General features: G+C 47.4%; 1 protein-coding gene across 1 annotated transcript in view; it reads left to right on the top strand.

The window, feature by feature from the left end:
* The window catches only part of EIF4E (eukaryotic translation initiation factor 4E), a gene marked incomplete at its 5' end in the record, with an annotated part of 32,439 nt that overhangs the window by 6,626 nt on the left and 6,942 nt on the right, over nt 1-18,871 (top strand). The window contains 3 exons of the mRNA XM_082275384.1: nt 7,996-8,059; nt 12,543-12,656; nt 15,826-15,965. Of these exons, the coding sequence (XP_082131510.1) occupies nt 7,996-8,059; nt 12,543-12,656; nt 15,826-15,965 (318 nt within the window). The remainder of the gene's footprint in view (nt 1-7,995; nt 8,060-12,542; nt 12,657-15,825; nt 15,966-18,871) is intronic.

Below are 18,871 nucleotides of genomic sequence, written 5' to 3'. Positions count from 1 at the left end.
CCAACTTGGTGGCCATCTTTCTCCCCAAAAGAGCTGTACCGTCCCCATTAAGGTGCAGCCCATCCTTACTAAAGAGTCGGTAGCCGACTGAGAAGTCAGCCCAGTTCTCCAGAAACCCAAACCCCTCCTTCCTACACCAATTCCTCAGCCACTTGTTAAGTTCCCTAATCTCCTTCTGCCTCTCTTGTGTGGCTCGAGGCACAGGCAGTATTTCAGAGAAAACCACCTTGGAGGTCCTATTCCTCAATCTATTGCCTAAGTCCCTGAAATCGTTCTTTAGGATCATCCACCTTCCTTTTACTTTTGTCATTAGTGCCCACATGCACCATGACCGCTGGGTCATCCCCAGCCCCGCACAATAATCGGTCTGCCAGATCCGCGATGTGCCGAACTCGGGCGCCCGGTAAACAACATACTGTTCGGCTACCGAGGTCTTTTTGACAGATTGCCCTCTCTGTCCTCTTGATAATTGAGTCCCCAACTACCACAACCTGTCTAACCTTTCCTGGGTCATGGCCCCCCCTTCTTCCTGGAGCCGCCACTCCCCTGGCAGCTGGTGGAGGACGCCTACTCCAGCTCTGCCACCCCTGAGCTGATATCCCCCTCAACCTGCAACGTGGCAAATTTGTTAGGGTGTACCAACTCGGGACTGGCCTCCCTGACACTCATCCCTCTACCCTTCCTAAAGGTCACCCAGCTGCGTATCACTGATGCCTGCGTCTTCTCTTCTCCTCCCTCTATGCTGGCCCCTGCCAGCGCCTGATGGGTAATGTCCAAGCTCCTTTCCAGGTTGTTGATGCTACGCAGTGTTGCCACTGTGTTTTCTAGATCCCGAATCTGGTCTTCAGAGCAACAAGTCGCTCACATCTTGCACAGCAGTATTCGCCCTCGATTGGTTCATCAAGGAACTCCTACATGGCGCAAGAAGTGCACTGAGTGGCATCCGCAATCCTGTCGGACATTACCCACTACTCTATGGGGATAATAACGACCTGCTATTCCTTACCTACACTACCCTTTATCTCCCCTGGTACTAAACCTGGGGTACTCGCCAGTCCACACATGTAAGATATCCCCGCAATCGCTAACGCGAGAGCAATAATTCTAACACAAAAACTCCTCTGACTCTATAAACAGGTGACCTGTAAAAATTTTAAAATGATGCCTATGAAGATTAAGTACCAATGTTTGTCGCCATTCCACGCGCATGTGCAATTTTAAAGCATGACATGTTGGGTATCATTTTACTCAGCATAACATCCTCTTTCACGTTATAGAAAAAACTTGGGCTAACGTTACTGTTTTTCTTTTTAATTTAAAGTATTTTTCTCTTATCGTTCATTGAGACCACATGCCCAGAATCCTGATAGGGAGGATGATTCCTCCACGTCTGCAACCGTGCACGAAAAGGCACTGGTGGAAGCACTGATTGTATCCTTGCGTGAGACTTTAAAACTGGAGGATGCAGCTCCGACGGAGGCACAGGTTCCCTTTGGCATTCACAAGCCATCCAGAGCAGCAAAGGTGTTTCCTTTCACCACCTATTTTAAAAATTGTCACTAAATAGTGGGGAAGACCAAAGCGTCCCCCGTGGGGTCCCCTAAGCGCTTTACTAGGCTTTACCCCCTATGAGAAGTTCTTTCTTAAGTGGACTATTAACCAAGTGAGTTAAGCTTTTACGCTGTGACCTGGAGAGGGAACGGTTCCCCCTGCCTTTGCTCAGCTGGCGGACAAGCTGGTCCAGGGGCTGTAGTTTATCTGCCATGCCTCTTTCCATGTGGCTCCCCTCGGCTCTGTTTTGCCAGTGGCCCTTCGGCATGTTTTTTGGCACAAATGCTGGTCTGCGGACCAGACTTCTAAAAAGGCCTTGACTGATCTTCCCTTTCAAGGAGATCGCCGGTTTGGAGTGACCATGGATGGCATCATAAAAGGTCTCGCATGGGTGGAGTACCTTTCTTCCGCAGGCTACTAAGGGCAAGGAATCTCGTCGTAGACGTGGGCCTTCCTTTTTAGCTCATACTTTTTTTTTTTTTTTTCATCCCGCAGGGTTGACTGACAGGGGCTCGATGCCTTTAAGCGCCTCCTCTGGAGGATCCCAGCGAACCAGGTCTGGCAAGTCGAGAGCAGGCTTCTCCAGACCTGTGTACAAGGTGCGCTCTCACCCGTATCGGGGGTGCATCATCACTGGTTTCCGGACCCGTGTACTTCCCTGGTACAAGACAAGTGGGTCCACAAAGTCATTGGTCCAGCTACCAGATTTGAGTCTCGCTCTTGTACCCCCGGCAAGGTTCTTCCCTTCCAACTTGCGCCTGTTCCTGGACCGCTTACAGGGTCTGTTTGGGACGGTTCAAGTCCTGTTACATCAAGGGGTGATTGTCCCGGGTCCGACTTTGGAACGTTTTCAGGGTTTTTTACTCAAACTTGTTTACAGTTTGAAGGAAGGCAAAACCCGTCCGATCTTGAACCTCAAGGCACTGACCTGCTTTGTGTGGGTGCAGAAGTTCAGAATGGAGTCCATTCGCACGGTGGCATCCCTGCGTCATGGCAATTTCCTCACCTCTGTCGACATAAGGAATGCTTGCTTTCACATTCCGATATGTGCCAGTCACCAGTGCTTCCTCCGCTTGGTCATGTGAGAGGAGGATTATCAGTTTATGGTGTTACCTTTTTGGTCTCGCCTCTGCTCCTCGGGTCTTCATAAGTGTTAGCCCCGGTGCTAGCTTTGATATGCCAACGGATTGTGGTACTGGGCTGCTTGGACGATACCCTTCTTTGAGCGGAGTCGTCTTCTGCTCTGGTGGAAAACCTGGAGATCACAATATGAACTCTGGGTGAGTTCGGCAGGATTCTGAATTTACAGAAGTATGCCCTGGTTCTGTCTACAAAGCTGGACTATCTGGGCCTGACTCCGGACTTGGCCTTAGCCAGAGTGCTCCTTCCTCTGGACAAACTCTGGAAATTGCAGGCTGCAATTCATCTCCTGCTGTCCAACAGATAGTGGTGATCGAAAGTTTGGGCACCCCAGTTAAAATTTGTATTAATGTGCATAAAGAAGCCAAGCAAAGATGGAAAAATCTCCAAGGCATCAAATTACAGATTAGACATTCTTATAATATGTCAACAAAAGTTAGAATTTATTTCCATCATTGACTTCTTCAAAATAACAAACAAAAAAATGGCGCCTGCAAAAGTTTGGGCACCCTACAGAGTTAATATCTTGTACTGCCCCCTTTGGCAAGTATCACAGCTTGTAAACACTTTTTGTAGCCAGCCAAGAGTCTCAATTCTTTGAGGCATCTTTGCCCATTTTTCCTTGCAAAAGTCTTCCAGTTCTTTGAGATTTCTGGTCTGTCTGTCACGCACTGCTCTTTTAAGGTCTATCCATAGATTTTCAATTATGTTGAGGTCAGGAGATTGTGAAGGCCATGGCAAAACCTTCAGTTTACGCCTCTTGATGTAATCCCCCCCCCATGGATTTCAAAGTGTGCATGGGATCATTATCCATTTGTAGAAGCCATCCTCTAACTTCAGCTTTTTCACAGATTGCATCAAGTTACCATCCAAAATTTGCTGAACTTTTATTGAATCCATTTTTCCTTCAACTTGTGAGATGTTCCCTGTGCCACTGACTGCAATATAACCCCAAAGCATGATTGATCCACCCCAGTGCTATACAGTTGGACAGAGGTTCTTTTCATTAAATTCTGTGCCCCTTCTTCTCCAAATGTACCCTTGCTCATTCCGGCCAAAAAGTTCAATTTTAACCTCATCGGTCCACAGAACTTGTTTCCAAAATGCATCAGGCTTGTCTATATGTTAATTTGCAAAGTTCAGACGTTGATTTTTGTGGTGAGGACGTAGAAGAGGTTTTATTCTGATGACTTTTCCATGAAGACCATATTTGTACAAGTATCTCTTTATAGTGGAATAGTGTACCACAACTCCAGTGTCTGCCAGATCTTTCTGGAGGGATCGTGCAATCAAACGTGGGTTTTGAATTGTTTTTCTCACAATCCTGCGAGCTGTTCTGTCTATTTTTCTTGGTCTTCCAGATCTTGCTTTAACTTCCACTGTTCCTGACATTTCTTACATTCCGAACAGAGGATATTGACATCTGAAAACGCTTTGCTATCTTCTTATAGCCTTCATCTTTGCGAGCGTCTTTCAGTTTCAGTTTTCTAGGCAACTGCTTAGAAGATCCCATGGTGCTGATTGTTGGGGCAAGGTCAGATGAGTCTGGGCATTTAAAACCTTTGAGATTGACATCACCTGGTCTTCCCAGACGATGATTGAGAACAATCCATGACACTGGCAGGTCTCAGCCTTGCAAAGGGGGCAGTGCATGCTATAAATTCTGCAGGGTGCCCAAACTTTTGCAGACACCATTTTTTTTTGTTTTCTGTAATTTTGAAAGTGTCAGTGATGGAAATAAAATCTAACTTTTGTTGACCTAATTTTATAAGAATGTCTAATCTGTATTTGATGCCTTTTGGAGATTTTTCCTACTTTCCTTGGCTTCTTTATGCACATCAATACAAATTTTTTACCTGAGGTGCCCAAACTTGATCACCACTGTAATCATCCCTCAGGACTTGCATGCAGGTGCTGGGCCTGATGGTGTCTACGTTTTTTATATATATATATATATATATATATATATATATATATATATATATATATATATATATATATATATATATATATATATATATATATATATATATATATATATTGCATACGCACACACACGCATGCATGCATACGCGGTTCTGTTTACACGGTTCCATATGAGGTCTCTGCAAAGGGTGATTCTGACCAAAATGGGACAAGACTCCGTAGTCTCTGGACAATCCGATCCGGCTAAGTTGGTGCATGAAAGAGTCCCTGATATGGTGGCTTTGTTCTCCGGCGCTTCGGCTAGGCAAATCCTCCCTATTGTATTGGGTAGTGATCACCACAGATGCCAGCCTGTCCGGCTTGGGAGGTGTCCTCTGCAAGCATTCTACTTGGGATCTGGACCCTGGAAGAGTCCAGACTACCTATCCATGTCTTGGCACTCCGAGCGATCAGACTGTCTGGACCATTGGACGGCTTGTCTTCAGGGTTGTCCAGTGCGCATTCAATCGGACAATGCCATGGCTGTGTCTTATGTCAGTCACCAAGGGGGCACAACTAGTGTCCTGGTGGCACTGGAGGTAGGCAGAACGGTCCGTACACTTTCCCGGGGTGGAAAACTGGCAGGCAGATTACCTCAGTCGGCAGGGGTTGGACTAAAAGGAGTGGTCCCTTTCTGGAGGTCTTCCATCAGTTGTGTCTCCGGAGGGGCACCCCAAGGTGGATCTGTTGGCGACAACAGAAAGGTGCAAAGGTTTGTGGCTCTGTCAAGGGATCCTGTGGCGGATGCCACAGATGTGTGCTGGTGGCCCTGTGGGGATCAGTACCATCTGATTTTTGAGCCTTCCCACCTCTCAAGCTTCTGCCAAGACTTCTACAGAGGATCGAGGCAGAGGGGATTCCGGTCACCTTAGTGGCCCCGTTGGCCCTGGACTGGCCTCGCCAGCCTTAGTACGCCAATATGGTGCAGTGGGTCGCCGACCTTTCTTAGACGCTTCCTCTCAGGGAGGATCTTCTGTCCCAAGGACCAATCTTCCATCCTGCTTTAGTCGCTGGCTTTTACGGCTTGGCTGTTAAAAAGCCAGGTGCTGAATGATAGAGGTTTTTCTGAGTCTGTGATTCCTACACTGTTAAAAGCCAGGAAATCTACTTCTAGAAAGATCTACCATCCTACGTGGAAGACTTACATTGTGTGGTGGAAGTCTCTTGGGTTTCATCCTCGCTCCTTCTCAGGAGCTCAGATCTGGACCTTCAACGGAGGGTTGAACAGAAATTGGACTTGAGTACCATCAAGGGCCAGGTGTCAGCTTTGGCGGTCTTCTTCCAATGTCCTTTGGCCACACATTCCCTGGTGTGTACCTTTCTTGAGGGTGTCAGACATTTGGTTTCTCCAGTGCAGTGTCAATTGCCGCCGTGGGACCTCAATTTGGTGATTTTGGCCCTCTAGAAGCCTCCTTTTTCCCAATCTTCTGGAGATTCCCATGCTTACGCTGTCCCAGAAGGTGCCCTTTTTGGTGGTCATCACCTCTGTGCGCTGGGTGTTGGAACTGGCGGCGTTCTCCTGTCGTTCACCTTACCTGGTGATTCAGAGATGAGGTGGTTCTTCGCTCCTATCTTCGTTTCTTCCAAAGGTTATCTCTGATTTTCATTTGAATTAAGACATTGTTGCCTTCCCTGTGTCCCAGGCCTAAACTTCTGAAGAAAATTGCCTTGGATGAGGTTTGGGCAATTAGGGTGTACCTAGCAGCTACGGAGTCTTACAGGAACCCAGACTCTCTATTTGTGGACACTGTTTGATCTCAAAGGGTTGTCCACTTCCTCTGACCATTTCCAGATGGATCATACAGTGATTCAGGCTTATTCCATCAAGGGTCTGGTTCCTCCTTTCCCTGTTAATGACAACTTTACTAGGACGCTTAGTGCCTCCTGGGCCTTTTGTCATCAGGCGTCAGTGACGCAGGTTCAAGGCGGCCACCTGGTCGTCGGTACACACTTTCAGAACGTTTTATAAAGTGGATGTGTTGGCTTCTGCGGATGCTTCTTTTGGCCACAAGGTATTGCAGGCTGATGTTGGGGAGGACCTGATCCTCTTTGAGGGTGTATTGTTTTTTTTTTTTTTCCTTTCAGGTGGGCTCCAGTGGTTTTGGTTGAGCTCCTGTAGGCTGGTTGGCTACGGTTTAGCCTTGTGAATTATTTTTTTTTTTTGCGGTTCCCACCCCTCATGTTTAACACTGCTTTGGGACGTCCCAACGGTTAAGATCTGAAGCTATGTCAGTCAGTGAACTAAAGAGCAAATGGGATTTTTGACTTACTGTAAAAACCATTTCTCTGATGTTCATTGACTGACCCCGCACCTCTGGAGTTGTAATTCTTCTGACACTTCTTGTAACTAAACTGAGTGCCTATAGCAGAGAGAGGGAGTATACACCCTGGGAGTGCCCATGGGCATAGCCAAACCTTCTTTTTTTTCTGCCTAGTGTCCTACTCCTGTAGGGGGCAGTATAACCTTAACCTAACAGTTATGAAGTTCTAAAGCTCTGTCCGTCAACGTCAGAGAAATGGATTTTATGGTAAGTCAAAAATCCCATTTTTTTTTTTTTCTTTCTAGTAACCTACCAAGAATAGGTGGCAAAATTACTATAGTGCTGTAAGCAAGGAAGCACTCCGATCTCAGAAAATTTTAACCTCCACTGGGTTAATATGTCTTTTTAGACAAAGCTTTGCCATTTCAGTATATATGCAAGTAGTAGTTTGTAATTTATATAGCGGCAACATTTTACGCAGCGATTTACAACTTGAGGGTAGACAGTACAAATACAATAAACTTTAATACAATAGGAATCAGATGGCTCTGCTCGTTAGAGCTGTATTGGTGCAGGATGTCTTCAATCTGGAATTGAGGTACTTTTTTGTTGTGTATTTAAACCTTTGTATAAACAATACCATTCACCCGAATGTCGGTCTTAAAAAATTATAGGGAGTAATACTTTAGGAGGTAAAATTATATTTGCCTTGGCATTCCCTTTTTATAGACCTAGTTCTGTATGGTATGATTTCTCCATGGTGCCCCTCATTGTGCTTGAGGATTTTCTGATTTTAAGAGATAACACATGACCATTCTGATAGCAACAGCAAGGTATAGAACAGGGATCCTCAAACTACGGCTCTCCAGCTGTTGCAGAACTACACATCCCATGAGGAATTGTAAAACTCTGACATTCAGAGACATGACTAGGCATGATGGGAATTGTAGTTCCTGAACAACTGGAGGGCCATAGTTTTGAAGACCCCTGGAATATCTTGCAGAGAACTTAAGGATTTGAATATTCTGGTATGAGACACTTCTGAGGGTACCTAAAGTGTGTGTTTTTTCCATTCTAGGCTTTACAATCATATCCAGTTGTCTAGTAACCTAATGTCAGGTTGCGACTACTCCCTTTTTAAGGTAAGTGCTTTATCTCTGTCCTAACAATTGTAAAATATTTCTTTAGTTCATTGATGGACACAGCGCCTATATTCTTGACTATGTGGGTTATACTGCCTCCTACAGGAGTATGACAATAGAAAAGAACTTGACTATGGGGCAGTCCCAGGGGGTATACTCCTACTCTCTGCTATAGGTAATCATTTCTTTTTTCCTGGAGTAAGGATCTAGTTCCTTGCTGGGGTCTCTGGTCCTGGAAATTTTTATTTTTTTTTCATGGGACTTTTTTTCTTAAGTTGTTCCTGTTGAGAATCTACAATCAATTGCCGGACTGGGCGACTGGATAATATAGATTTGGAGGTTCTCCCCGGTATGGCCAGTGAGCGCATGCAAACATCTTGCGAGATTGCATACGACCTGGCTTTGGCCTAAGTCGCGGTGTTCCTCCTGGCCGACCGCACCCATATTACGATGGAGTGGTGTTCTGTCCAGAGCGGCGCCCACCCTGTTCCTGGTGTGGTAAGTAGCTGTCCGTCTAACCCCCACCCCTCCCCTGGAGGGCTTTGGGGTGGACTTGGGCCCCTCCCTGGGATGGTCTGACTCCCAGGCCCCCCTCCTTCCCAGGCAGCCCCCCCCAATGTGGTGGACATACTTTTTGGGTCCGTCTGGGGTGTTGAGCTGGCTATGGGGGTGGGTGAGGAGCGGCGACTGGACGATCGAACTTCGGGAGGGGGCTGGTCCTGGTGGGAGCTCCTGCCAGGACCCCTCCTTCCTGTTGGGATAGTTTTTGAGCCGTGCATGTAGCTGCTTATGCTACAGATCGGCGGGCATGTTCTTGTGGTGGTTTCCCATTGAAAATAGCGGCAACCATGTTTTTAAAGCCGGATGGGTGGTGATTGGCGGTGGGAGCCCCTCAGACCCTTAGTGCTAATCCCTGGATATTTCTCTTCCGGATTGCCGTGTGGTGCGCAGTTCAGTGCTGTAAGCCTGATTGCTGGTGTGTTTTTTTTTTTTTTTGGTTCTCCATTAATGGAGTCCCTGGAGCTTATTTCACCACCTGATCCCCTCTCGGAGGCTGCCGGGCCTTCTGGGTCCCGACAACTGATTGCACTGACGGCGGTCCTGGAGTCCTTGGCGTCCAAGGTAGATTTGGTGCTGGAAAAATGGGTTAGCAAATTGAGTCCCCTGCCTTCACCTGCTTCCTCGGTCTCATCAGATCCTGAATCTGATTGGGCTGCCGCGGATGCGAGTTACTCTTCTGGGGTCTGTGTCCACGCACCCTGCGCCCTCGGATAGTAAGGATGGTTCCTCTGCTTCTCTAGCCACGCAGGAAAAGGCGCTAGTGGATGTGCTGATTGGATCAGTCCGGCTTTCTTTGACAATATTGTCAAACAGTGGGGGTGCCCAATACGCACTTTTGCAATCCCTAAGCGTTTTTCAACATGGTACCCTTAGGAGGATTCCCTCCTTACAAAAATGGTTGGTCCCTCCTGTAGTGGACTCCCTGGTTTCCAGGTTGAATAAAGCCACTGTAATTCCGGTTGAAGAGTGCCTGGTATTTACATATATGGCTGATAGGTCGGAGGCCTTGACCCGCCATATCTTCACTGCGGCTGGTTGGACACTTAGGCCGGTATTTACTATTGCCCTGGTGTCAGACAAGTTTGTCTGCGATGCCTCTTTGGATGCAGCTCCCTTGATTTCTAGACGGTTTGTCTCAGCAGTGGTCCTGGGGTGTATTATCTGGCTGAAATGCTGGTCTGCAGACCAGGCTTCTAAGAAGGCCTTATCCAATCTTCCATTTTTGGGGATGGCCTTTTTGGAGCTTCCTTGGATGACATCATCAAAGGCCTCACAGGGATAAAGAGTACTCTTCCACAGGCTTCCAAGGGTAAGTAGCCCCATCTAGCAAGACACGAGCGCGCTCTGTCAGATCTGCTGACAAGTTTTCTCTGCATTAAGGGGCGCCGTCAACCGTGTCTGGGGTGAGGGGATGTCTTCACTGGTTTCCGGATCCATGGACAATAAGGACAAGTGGGTCCACAAAGTCATTCGCTCCAGCTACAAGATCGAGTTTCGATCTTATCCTCTGGAAAGATTCTTCCCTTCCAACCTGCGCTTGTCCCCAGATAGTTTAGGGGATCTCTTTAGAGCAAGTAAGACTTGTTACTTCAAGGGGTGATTGTTCCTGTTCTAACATCGGAATGTTTTCAGGGGTTTTAGACAAACCCATTTAGTTCCCAGGAAGGAAGGCAAGGTACGTCCAATTCTGGAGCTCAAGGCGCTAAACTGCTTTGTGTGGGTACAGAAGTCCCGAATGGGAGTCCATCCGCACGATTGCCTCGCTTCCATTGACATCAAGGACGACTACCTTCACATCCCAATATGTGTTGGCCACTAGCACTTCCTCTGCTTTGCCTTGGGCGAGGAGCATGATCAGTTTGTGGCGTTACCCTTTGGTCTCGCCTCCGCTTTTCGGGTCTTCACAAAAGTATTGGCCCCGGTGCTAGCATTGTTGCGTCAGCGGTGGATCGCAGTACTGTGGTACCTGGGTGATCTGCTTTTGCGAGCGCAGTCTCCGACTGCTCTTCTCGACAACTTGGGACATAACTCTGCTGGTGGATTCTAAATCTTCAGAAGTCTGCTCTAGTTCCGTCCACCCGTCTGGAATATCTGGGCCTAACTCTAGACTCAGCCAGTATGTTTTTTCCTCTGGAAAAACTCCAGAAATTGCAGGAGGCAATCTCAAGCCAGACAGTCATCTCTTCGGACTTGCATGTGGGTGCTGGTCCTGATGGTGTCTACCTTTAGAGGCGTTTCCGTATGCTTGGTTCCACACAAGGTGTCTGAAAAAAAGATTCTGGTAAAATGGAACAAGAATCCTCAGTCTCTAGACAATCTGATCCTGTTGAGCCGGAGTGCGAGAGGGTTCCTGGTTTGGTGGCTTCGTTCTCCGTCACTTTGTCAGGGAAAAATCTTTTCTTCCCCTGCACTGGACGGTTGTCACCATGGATTCCATCCTGTCCGGGTGGGGGGGGCGTCCTCGGCACAGATTGTGCTCAGGTGGTTTGGACTCCTAGCCCAGGGTTTACCAATCAATGTACTGGAACTCTGAGCGATCAGACTTTGTCTGGATCATTGGACGATTCGTCTTCAGGGATGATCGAGGTTTGTCTGAATCTGATTCCTACGCTTTTAAAGGCTAGGAAATCTACCTCTAGGAAGATTTGCCATCGCACTTGGAAGACGTAGATTGCGTAGTGAGTCTCTTGGGGTTCACCCTCTTCGGTGGATTGGATCTTGGCTTTCCTCCAACAGGGGCTTGAGCAGCGCCTGACCTTGAGTACCATGAAGGGCCAAGTTTCAGTCTTGGCGATTCTTTCAACGTCCATTGGCCATACATTCCTTGGTGCATACCTTTTTTTTTTATTTAGCGTGATCGACACTTGGCTCCTCCAGTGCTGTCTTCTTTGCTGGCCTGGGATCTCCATTTGGTGTTAGTTCACCAGAAGCCTCCTTTTAAAAATGTAGGAGGTTCCCCTGCTTACGTGGTCCCAGAAGGTGGCCTTTTTGGTGGCTATTACTTCTGCCCGCAGGGTGCCAGAGCTGGCGAGCTGTCTTGTCGTTCACCTTACCTGGTGGTTCTTCGTCCACGTCCGTCGTTCCTTCCGAAGGTCATCTCTGATTTTCATTTTAATGAAGATATTGTGCTGCCTTCCCTGTGTCCCTGGCCTCAGCATGCTAAGGAAATTGCCTTGCATTCCCTGGATGTGGTTCGGGCAGTCGGAGTACTATGGAGTCTTTTTAGGACGTCAGACTCACTATTTGTCCTCAACGAATGGACCTCGGAAAGGGATGATTGCTTCTGCTGCGACATTTCCAGATGGATCGGACAGTGATTCGGGTCAGGTTCCTCCTTTACATGTTCAGGCACACTCTACTCAGGCGCTAAGTGCCTCCTGGGCCTTCCGTCAGGCGTCAGTGATACAGGTTTACAAGGCGACCACCTGGTCGTCTGTGCACACGTAGGTGGATGTGCTGGCATCTGCGGATGCTTCCATTGGCTGCAAAGTTTTGCAGGCTGCTGTTTAGAGGACTTGGTCCCCTGAGGGTGTTTATTTTTTTCAGGTGAGCTCCAGTTTTATAGTTGAGCTCCACATTACCTGGTTGGCTAGGTTTAGCCTTGGGAAGTATTTATTTTTTCTTGCTGTCCATTTCTGATGTTCATTGATGGGACACAGCACCCACCCCCTCTATGGTGTTGGTTTTTTCTTCCTTTGACACTGCTTGTAACAAAACTGAGTACATATAGCAGAGAGGAGTATACCCCCTGGAACTGCGTCATAGGCGTAGTCAAGTTATTTTCTGCCTAGCGTCCTACTCCTGTAGGGGACAGTGTAACACACTTAGCCAAGAAGATAGGAGCTGTGTCCGTAAATGAACAGAGAAATGGATTTTACGGTAAGTCAAAAATCCCATAACTTTTTTTTTTTTTTTTCTACAGGATGGGATTGAGCCCATGTGGGAAGATGAGAAAAATAAGCGTGGGGGAAGATGGCTAATTACACTTAATAAGCAGCAAAGGAGAAATGACCTTGACCGCTTTTGGTTAGAAACGGTGGGTTTTCTTGGCTTTTGTTTACTGGCATGGGGTTTTCCTGAATGATGGTAATCTACAGTTGTATTTTCTAGAATTTTGTAACTTTTTCATATTGGGCAACTTGCCAAACTATTCCCAAACTACAGCATCTGTCCTGTCCTCAGTCAATCTGATTCAAATCTTAATTCTGAATCTGTGATCACTGAGGTAAAAAAGAATGTACTTGCTCTGTAAATCTGGGGCGCAAGGCTATGCATACAACAACTTCAGTTCCTGAAGCTGAGCTGTGCCAGACTCCATCCTACATTTTACTGGATTGGTAACATTTCTTGTCACTTTTTTAGCCCAGAAGTGAGGTGCCATTTTATGTATTTGCATAAATGTGCCCCCCTAGGTTTTGGTGGTTAGGAATTTTCTGGTTTCATGTCAGTTGGTTTATCTGCAAACTGTGTGAATGATGAAACGGTAACCTTCATGAGTGTAATTTTTAGTATTGAATCTGTTTTATATGCCGGATGTCTACTCTTTCTTGAAAACGCACTCACTGAATGGAGGACTAAGAAAGTAAATCCAGAGAAGTTATTTGGATTTTACTGATACTATCCTCCTAAAGCAAATGATAGAAGAACAGGTCTGACTACAAGGTGTGTGAAGGACCTACTTAATCTATCAACACTGTCAATATATGCAAATAGTTAAGCCTGTAGAGTATACCCATTTATACCAAAAAGGCTAGGATGCCTGGATGTAGTCAACACCATTTTTCTAATGACTCCATATTTGTATGTAGAAATGGTGGGGAGACCTGCGACTCCAACATTGTTAGAAATTGGCAATTTACAGTGTGATTTTTGCATTATAGAGAGCTAGATATATTATGTGCTCTTTATAGGAGTATAGGGTTAAAGCGGTAGTATCCCACTTTTTGACACTTTTACCTACAGTTAAGCCTATAATAAGGCTTACCTGTAGGTACAAATAATATCTCCTAAACTGGCACGGTTTAGGAGATATTTACAGTGCATGCAGTCGCTCGCGCTCTGAAGGTCCGGGGGGACCTTCAATTAAGTTGCCGGGAGCTTGCCGGAAAAATCACTCCCGCGCGCATGCGCGGGAGTGAAGTCATCGTGGCTCCGGCCAATCATCGCGCCGGAGCCATCTCTTCCGGCCAATCAGCGCGCCGGAGCCGCCGAACCTGGAAGAGACGACGAGGGATCATGGCAGCGCCCGCAGCGATGTCCGGGGGTCCGTGTCGGGGCTTCGTTTTAAGGTAAGTTACACATAATGGGCTAGTATTGCAATGCATACTAGCTCATTATGCCTTTGTCTTGCAGGTTTTTTTTTATAGGGTTTACAACCGCTTTAACATGTGAGACTAAAGGGTTCATCCGTCCAAAACAAATTTTTCAGCTTTTGGTAGGTATTGAACAGTTAAAGTGGTTCTAAAGCCTTAAGGTTTTTTACCTTTCTGCATTCTATGCCATAAGGTAAAAACCCTTCTGTTGCAGAGGATCCCCCAGCCCCCCTACCTGAGCCCGATCTCAATCAAGCGATGTGCAGAAGAGAAGTGGCTCTCTGCCGCCTCACAGTGCAGATTAATGCTCCCACTCCCCACCTGTCAATAGATGCAGACAGGATGGTTCGGGAATGAGCCTGCACGAGTGCCCCCAGATAAAACTGTTTTCTATGGGGGTCACTCAGGTCTGCTGTGTGCAGAACCATTGCATAGAGAAAGGAAGATATGTTGTTTTTAATAGACAAAACAATCTTTTCAATCCTTTTAAATCAGCTGACAGTTTACTAGATCTCTAGGGGACTAGAAAATAAAGGTGGAAGTAAACTCCCATGTGGGCAGGAACCTTCTATAACAGCCGTCCTTAAATGGCGGCCCGAGAACTGACCGCACTATGCATCTGCCCGAACCGTCAGGCCGCCACTATAAGCAGTCATTGGTTTACTGGGACCGCGGGTGTCCCATCAACCAGTGACGTCCCGTGCGTGCGCCCCGCCCCCCCTGCTTCTTGCTACGGCTCCCGGCTCACTCCCAGCCAGGCAGCGAGTTTGGGTGTGATGTCACGTGCATGCCCTGCTCCTAACTGCGGCTCCCGACTCTCACTCAGCCGGGCTGCGAGTAGGGGGCGTGACATCACGTGCACGCCCCGCACCCTGTGCTGTTCTCGGTTCCTGACTCTCACCCCTTGCGAGGTATATCTCACATTTTCCGCTACCAAAGGTATGTGGGGCACATTTTTGAGGGGGTTGCTTATTTTGTAAAAAGCAGTCTGATGGGCAGATTTTATGTTAAGGGACACGCTGATGGGCAGATTTTATGTTAAGGGGCACTCTAATGGGCAGATTTTGTTAAGAGCAACGCTGATGGACACGTTTTTGTTTTGCTCATCTGCGTACCCCCTAACATAAAATGTGCCCATCAGAGTGCCCCCTAACACGATGTGCCCATTAGAGTGCTATGTGCCCATCAGGGTGCCCCCTATTTATGCTAAGGGTCACCCTGATGGGCATATTTTATGCTAAGGGTCATGCTGATGGGCATATTATGCCAAGAACAACGCTGTTGGACACGTTTTTGTCTTGCCCATCTTTGAGTCATAGCACAGACTTGAGATTCAGACCTCGGCCCAAAGAAAAATGTAGCGACCAGACCTCCTTGAATTGTAATTCCTTACCCCTGTTCTATAACTTCAATATAAAAGATCTAGCATGAAGTTTAATTTTCTAATTTTTATGATGTTGGGGATATGTAGTATGTGTATCTTTACAGAACATTTTGAAGTTCAGCTGTGCTGAAAATGGAGAGTGACAAAACCGAACAATGTTGGAAACAGCCAAGCTTTTGTATGCTAAAGCTCTTAAGTGGAATCCCCTCTTAACCAGCTGTGCAAGTAGCAATTTAAAGTTACTTTTACATTTTTTTATTTGCAATGTGGGATCAGGGTAGGGAGTATGCCTTCTGCTACCGGATTATAGGGAAACTTTTGTAGCGCTGCTCTGGACAGTGCTGGTCTAGTCTGTAGGAAGAGGTGTTTGCTGAAAGCTTGTGTTTTGGCTACTTTTGTGATTTTTTTTTTTTTTTTTTTTTGTCCATGAGTTTTTTCTTTTATAAGATACAATGTGGATCAGAGAGGAACTGAATACAATATAGTCAATTCTTGATTTTCCTTTTTAGCTCATGTGCCTTATTGGAGAGTCATTTGATGAACACAGTGATGATGTATGTGGAGCTGTTGTAAATGTTAGAGCAAAAGGAGACAAAATAGCAATCTGGACTACTGAATGTGATAACAGGGACGCAATCACACATATAGGGTAAGTTGTGTTACCATTTTACTGAAAAATGCATGGAAAGCACCAACAGTTGATCTATTGTAAACACTTTGCACTTTATTCATAAATTGTATTGCTAGAATGACATGAAAATGTTTGCTACAAGAGTAGAGTATCTTTCAGTTACTGTATTTTAGATGTGTTTCACACTTTAATTTTCATAGGCGTCTGATTTCAGTATGCTTGTAAAATCTGCAATTTTTTGCCTTATTAATAGTAATTAAATGTTGGGTTTAACTACTTAAAGAGCAAATCTTTTCTGTCATATTTTTTTTGTTTAAAAGTTTAAATCTGTATTTCTTTCGTTCATTGAGACACAGCTCCTGATCTTCATAACCAATGGGATATTGTGCCCCCTACAGGAGGACACTAGGCAGAAAAAATCTGGCTACACCTATGGGCTGGCCCAGGGGAAAATACTCCCTCTGCTATAGGTTTTTTCTGCCTAGTCAGGATTAAAGACCTAGTTCCTTGCTGGAATCTCTGGTTCTGGCAAAATGTTTGTTCTTTTTAGATATAGACCTTTATCCTGTTTTTTCTGAGATCTACAATCAACTGCAGAACTGGGTGACGGGTTGGATAATCTAGATCCAGTGGTCACCCCAGTCTGGCCAGCGCGTGCGCAGTCCTTGGCTCCGCGCTAGGTCGGCCGCGACATAGTCTCACTGGGCAAGGGCTGGCCTGCGAGTTAAACGCCGCGGGAGATTGCATACGCCCGGGTCTCGGCCCGCGTTCCTCCTGGCTGACAGCCCCCCCCCATTTCGATGGAGAGGGGTTCTGTTTGGAGCGGTGCCCGCCTGGTTCCTGGTATGGTGAGTTGCTGCACCCCCCTCTCCCCCTGGAGGGTTTTTGGGTGGACGTGGGCCTCCGGATTCCCCTCCTACCGTCAGGCACCCCCTTTCATCTGTCCCCCATCCACCACCTGGGGTGGGGGCAGGGAGCTATGGGGGCAAGGGAGGTGCGCCACCAGGGATCAGACTATCAGCGCTTTGGGGTGGGTTGTACCCGGTGGGACTTTTCCTGCCAGGGCCCACTGTCCTGCCTGGGGTCCTGTCTTTGATGCCTTGGGATCCCTTGTGGGGCCACCATTTTGCTGTTGCCTGTGTGTTTCTAAGCACAGTGGCCATATTTGTTCCAGTGGCCATTTTGCGACGGCAGCCATTACGGTGGTGGGAGCCCCTGCTCATACCCCTGGTGCTGACTCCTGGATCCTTTCACTTCCTGATTGCTGCACGTGAAGTGCAAACTATCCTGGTGGCTGCAGGTGCCTGTTTCTGCTGGGTGGTGAATCTGGTGGGGTTCTTTCCCCTTCTGCTGCTGATCGCTTTGTGCCTGGCGACCGGGTTGTGCTGCCACTGCAGTGGGAGTTGTCCCTTTGCTGTGTTTTTACACTTAGGGGTGTCCCCCTGGTGACTCATGGAGTCTTTGGAGCACATCTCGCTACCTGATCCCCTCTGAGGCTGTGGGGCCCTCCGCGTCCCAACCATCCATCGACTGCCGTCCTGGAGTCTTTTTTGTGTCCTGGGTGGAGGTGGCTTTTCGGGTGACGGGCTAGCAAAAGGCACCCCCGCCTTCCCCTGCCTTTTTTTTCTCATCAGGTCCAGATTCGGATTTGGCGGACGTGGGTCACTCTGCTGGGTCTGCAACCACGTGCCCAGAATCCCCTAATAAGTGAGGCTAATTCCACCACATTTGCTACCGTGCACGAAAAAGGCACTGGTGGAAGCACTGATTGTATCTGTGCGCGAGACCTTGAAGATGGACACAGCTGCGACGGAGGCGCAGGTTCCCTTTGACACTTGCAAGCCATTCAGGGCAGCAAAAGTGTTTCCTTTCCCTGCCTATTTTGACAGAATTTTCGCTAAAGAGTGGGGACAACCAAAGCAGCCCCTTCGGGTCCCTAAGTGATTTTCCAGGCATTACTCTTATGAGGAGTCCCTTAAGAATTGGATTGTTGCACTAGTGGTGGACCCTCCGGTTTCCAGATTGAACAAAGCAACCATGATTCTGGTGAAAGATTCCCCGGCCTTTAAGGATCCAGCTGACAGGAAGGTGAAGGCTGTGGCCTGCAATATGTTCACTCTGGCTGGTTCGGCACTGAGGCCGGTATTCATCATTGCCCTGGTGTCACAAACTGACCAAGTGGGCTAAGCTTATACATCATGACCTGGAGGGAGACCAGCTCTCCCCTGCCTTTGCTGAGCTGGCGGACCAGTTGGTCCAGGGGCTGCCGTTTATCTGCGATGCCTCTTCAGATGCGGCTCGGCTCTGTTTCGGCAGTGGTCCTTCTGCATGTTTTTTTGGCTCAAATGCTGGTCTGAAGACCAGACTTCTAAAAAGACCTTGACCTCCCCTTTCAAGGAGATCACCTTTTTGGGGCTACCCTGGATGACATCAAGGGTCTCCCAGGGGGAAAGTGCTTTTCTTCCGCAGGCTACTAAGGCCAAGGAACCCCGTTGTAGATGTGGGCTCTCCTCGTTGGCTCGTAAGTGATTTTTTTTTTATCCCTCAGGGTCGACTGCTTAAGGATAGATGTTTTATCGGTAATTCCTACGCCGTTAAAAGCTAGGAAATCAACTTCTATGGAGATCTACCATCGTATGTGGAAGACTTGTATCGTGTGGCGTTAGTCTCCTTGAGGTTCACCCTTGCGCCTTGGTGACTCGGATCTTGACCTTCAAGGGGGGGTTGAGCAGAAATTGGCCTAGAGTACCATCAAGGGCCAGGTGTCTGCTTTTGGCAGGTCTTCTTCCAACAACCCTTGGCCTCTCACTCCCTGGTGCGTACCTTTCTTCAGGATGTATGACATTTGGTTCTTCCAGTACAGTCTCCGTTGCCACCTTGGGACCTCAATTTGGTGCTTTCATTCCTCCAGAAGCTTCCCTTTG

Source organism: Pelophylax lessonae, assembly GCF_965119305.1.
Source record: "Pelophylax lessonae genome assembly, chromosome: 1".
Taxonomy (NCBI): Eukaryota; Metazoa; Chordata; class Amphibia; order Anura; family Ranidae; genus Pelophylax; species Pelophylax lessonae.
This window is presented reverse-complemented; position numbering and strand designations above follow the sequence as displayed.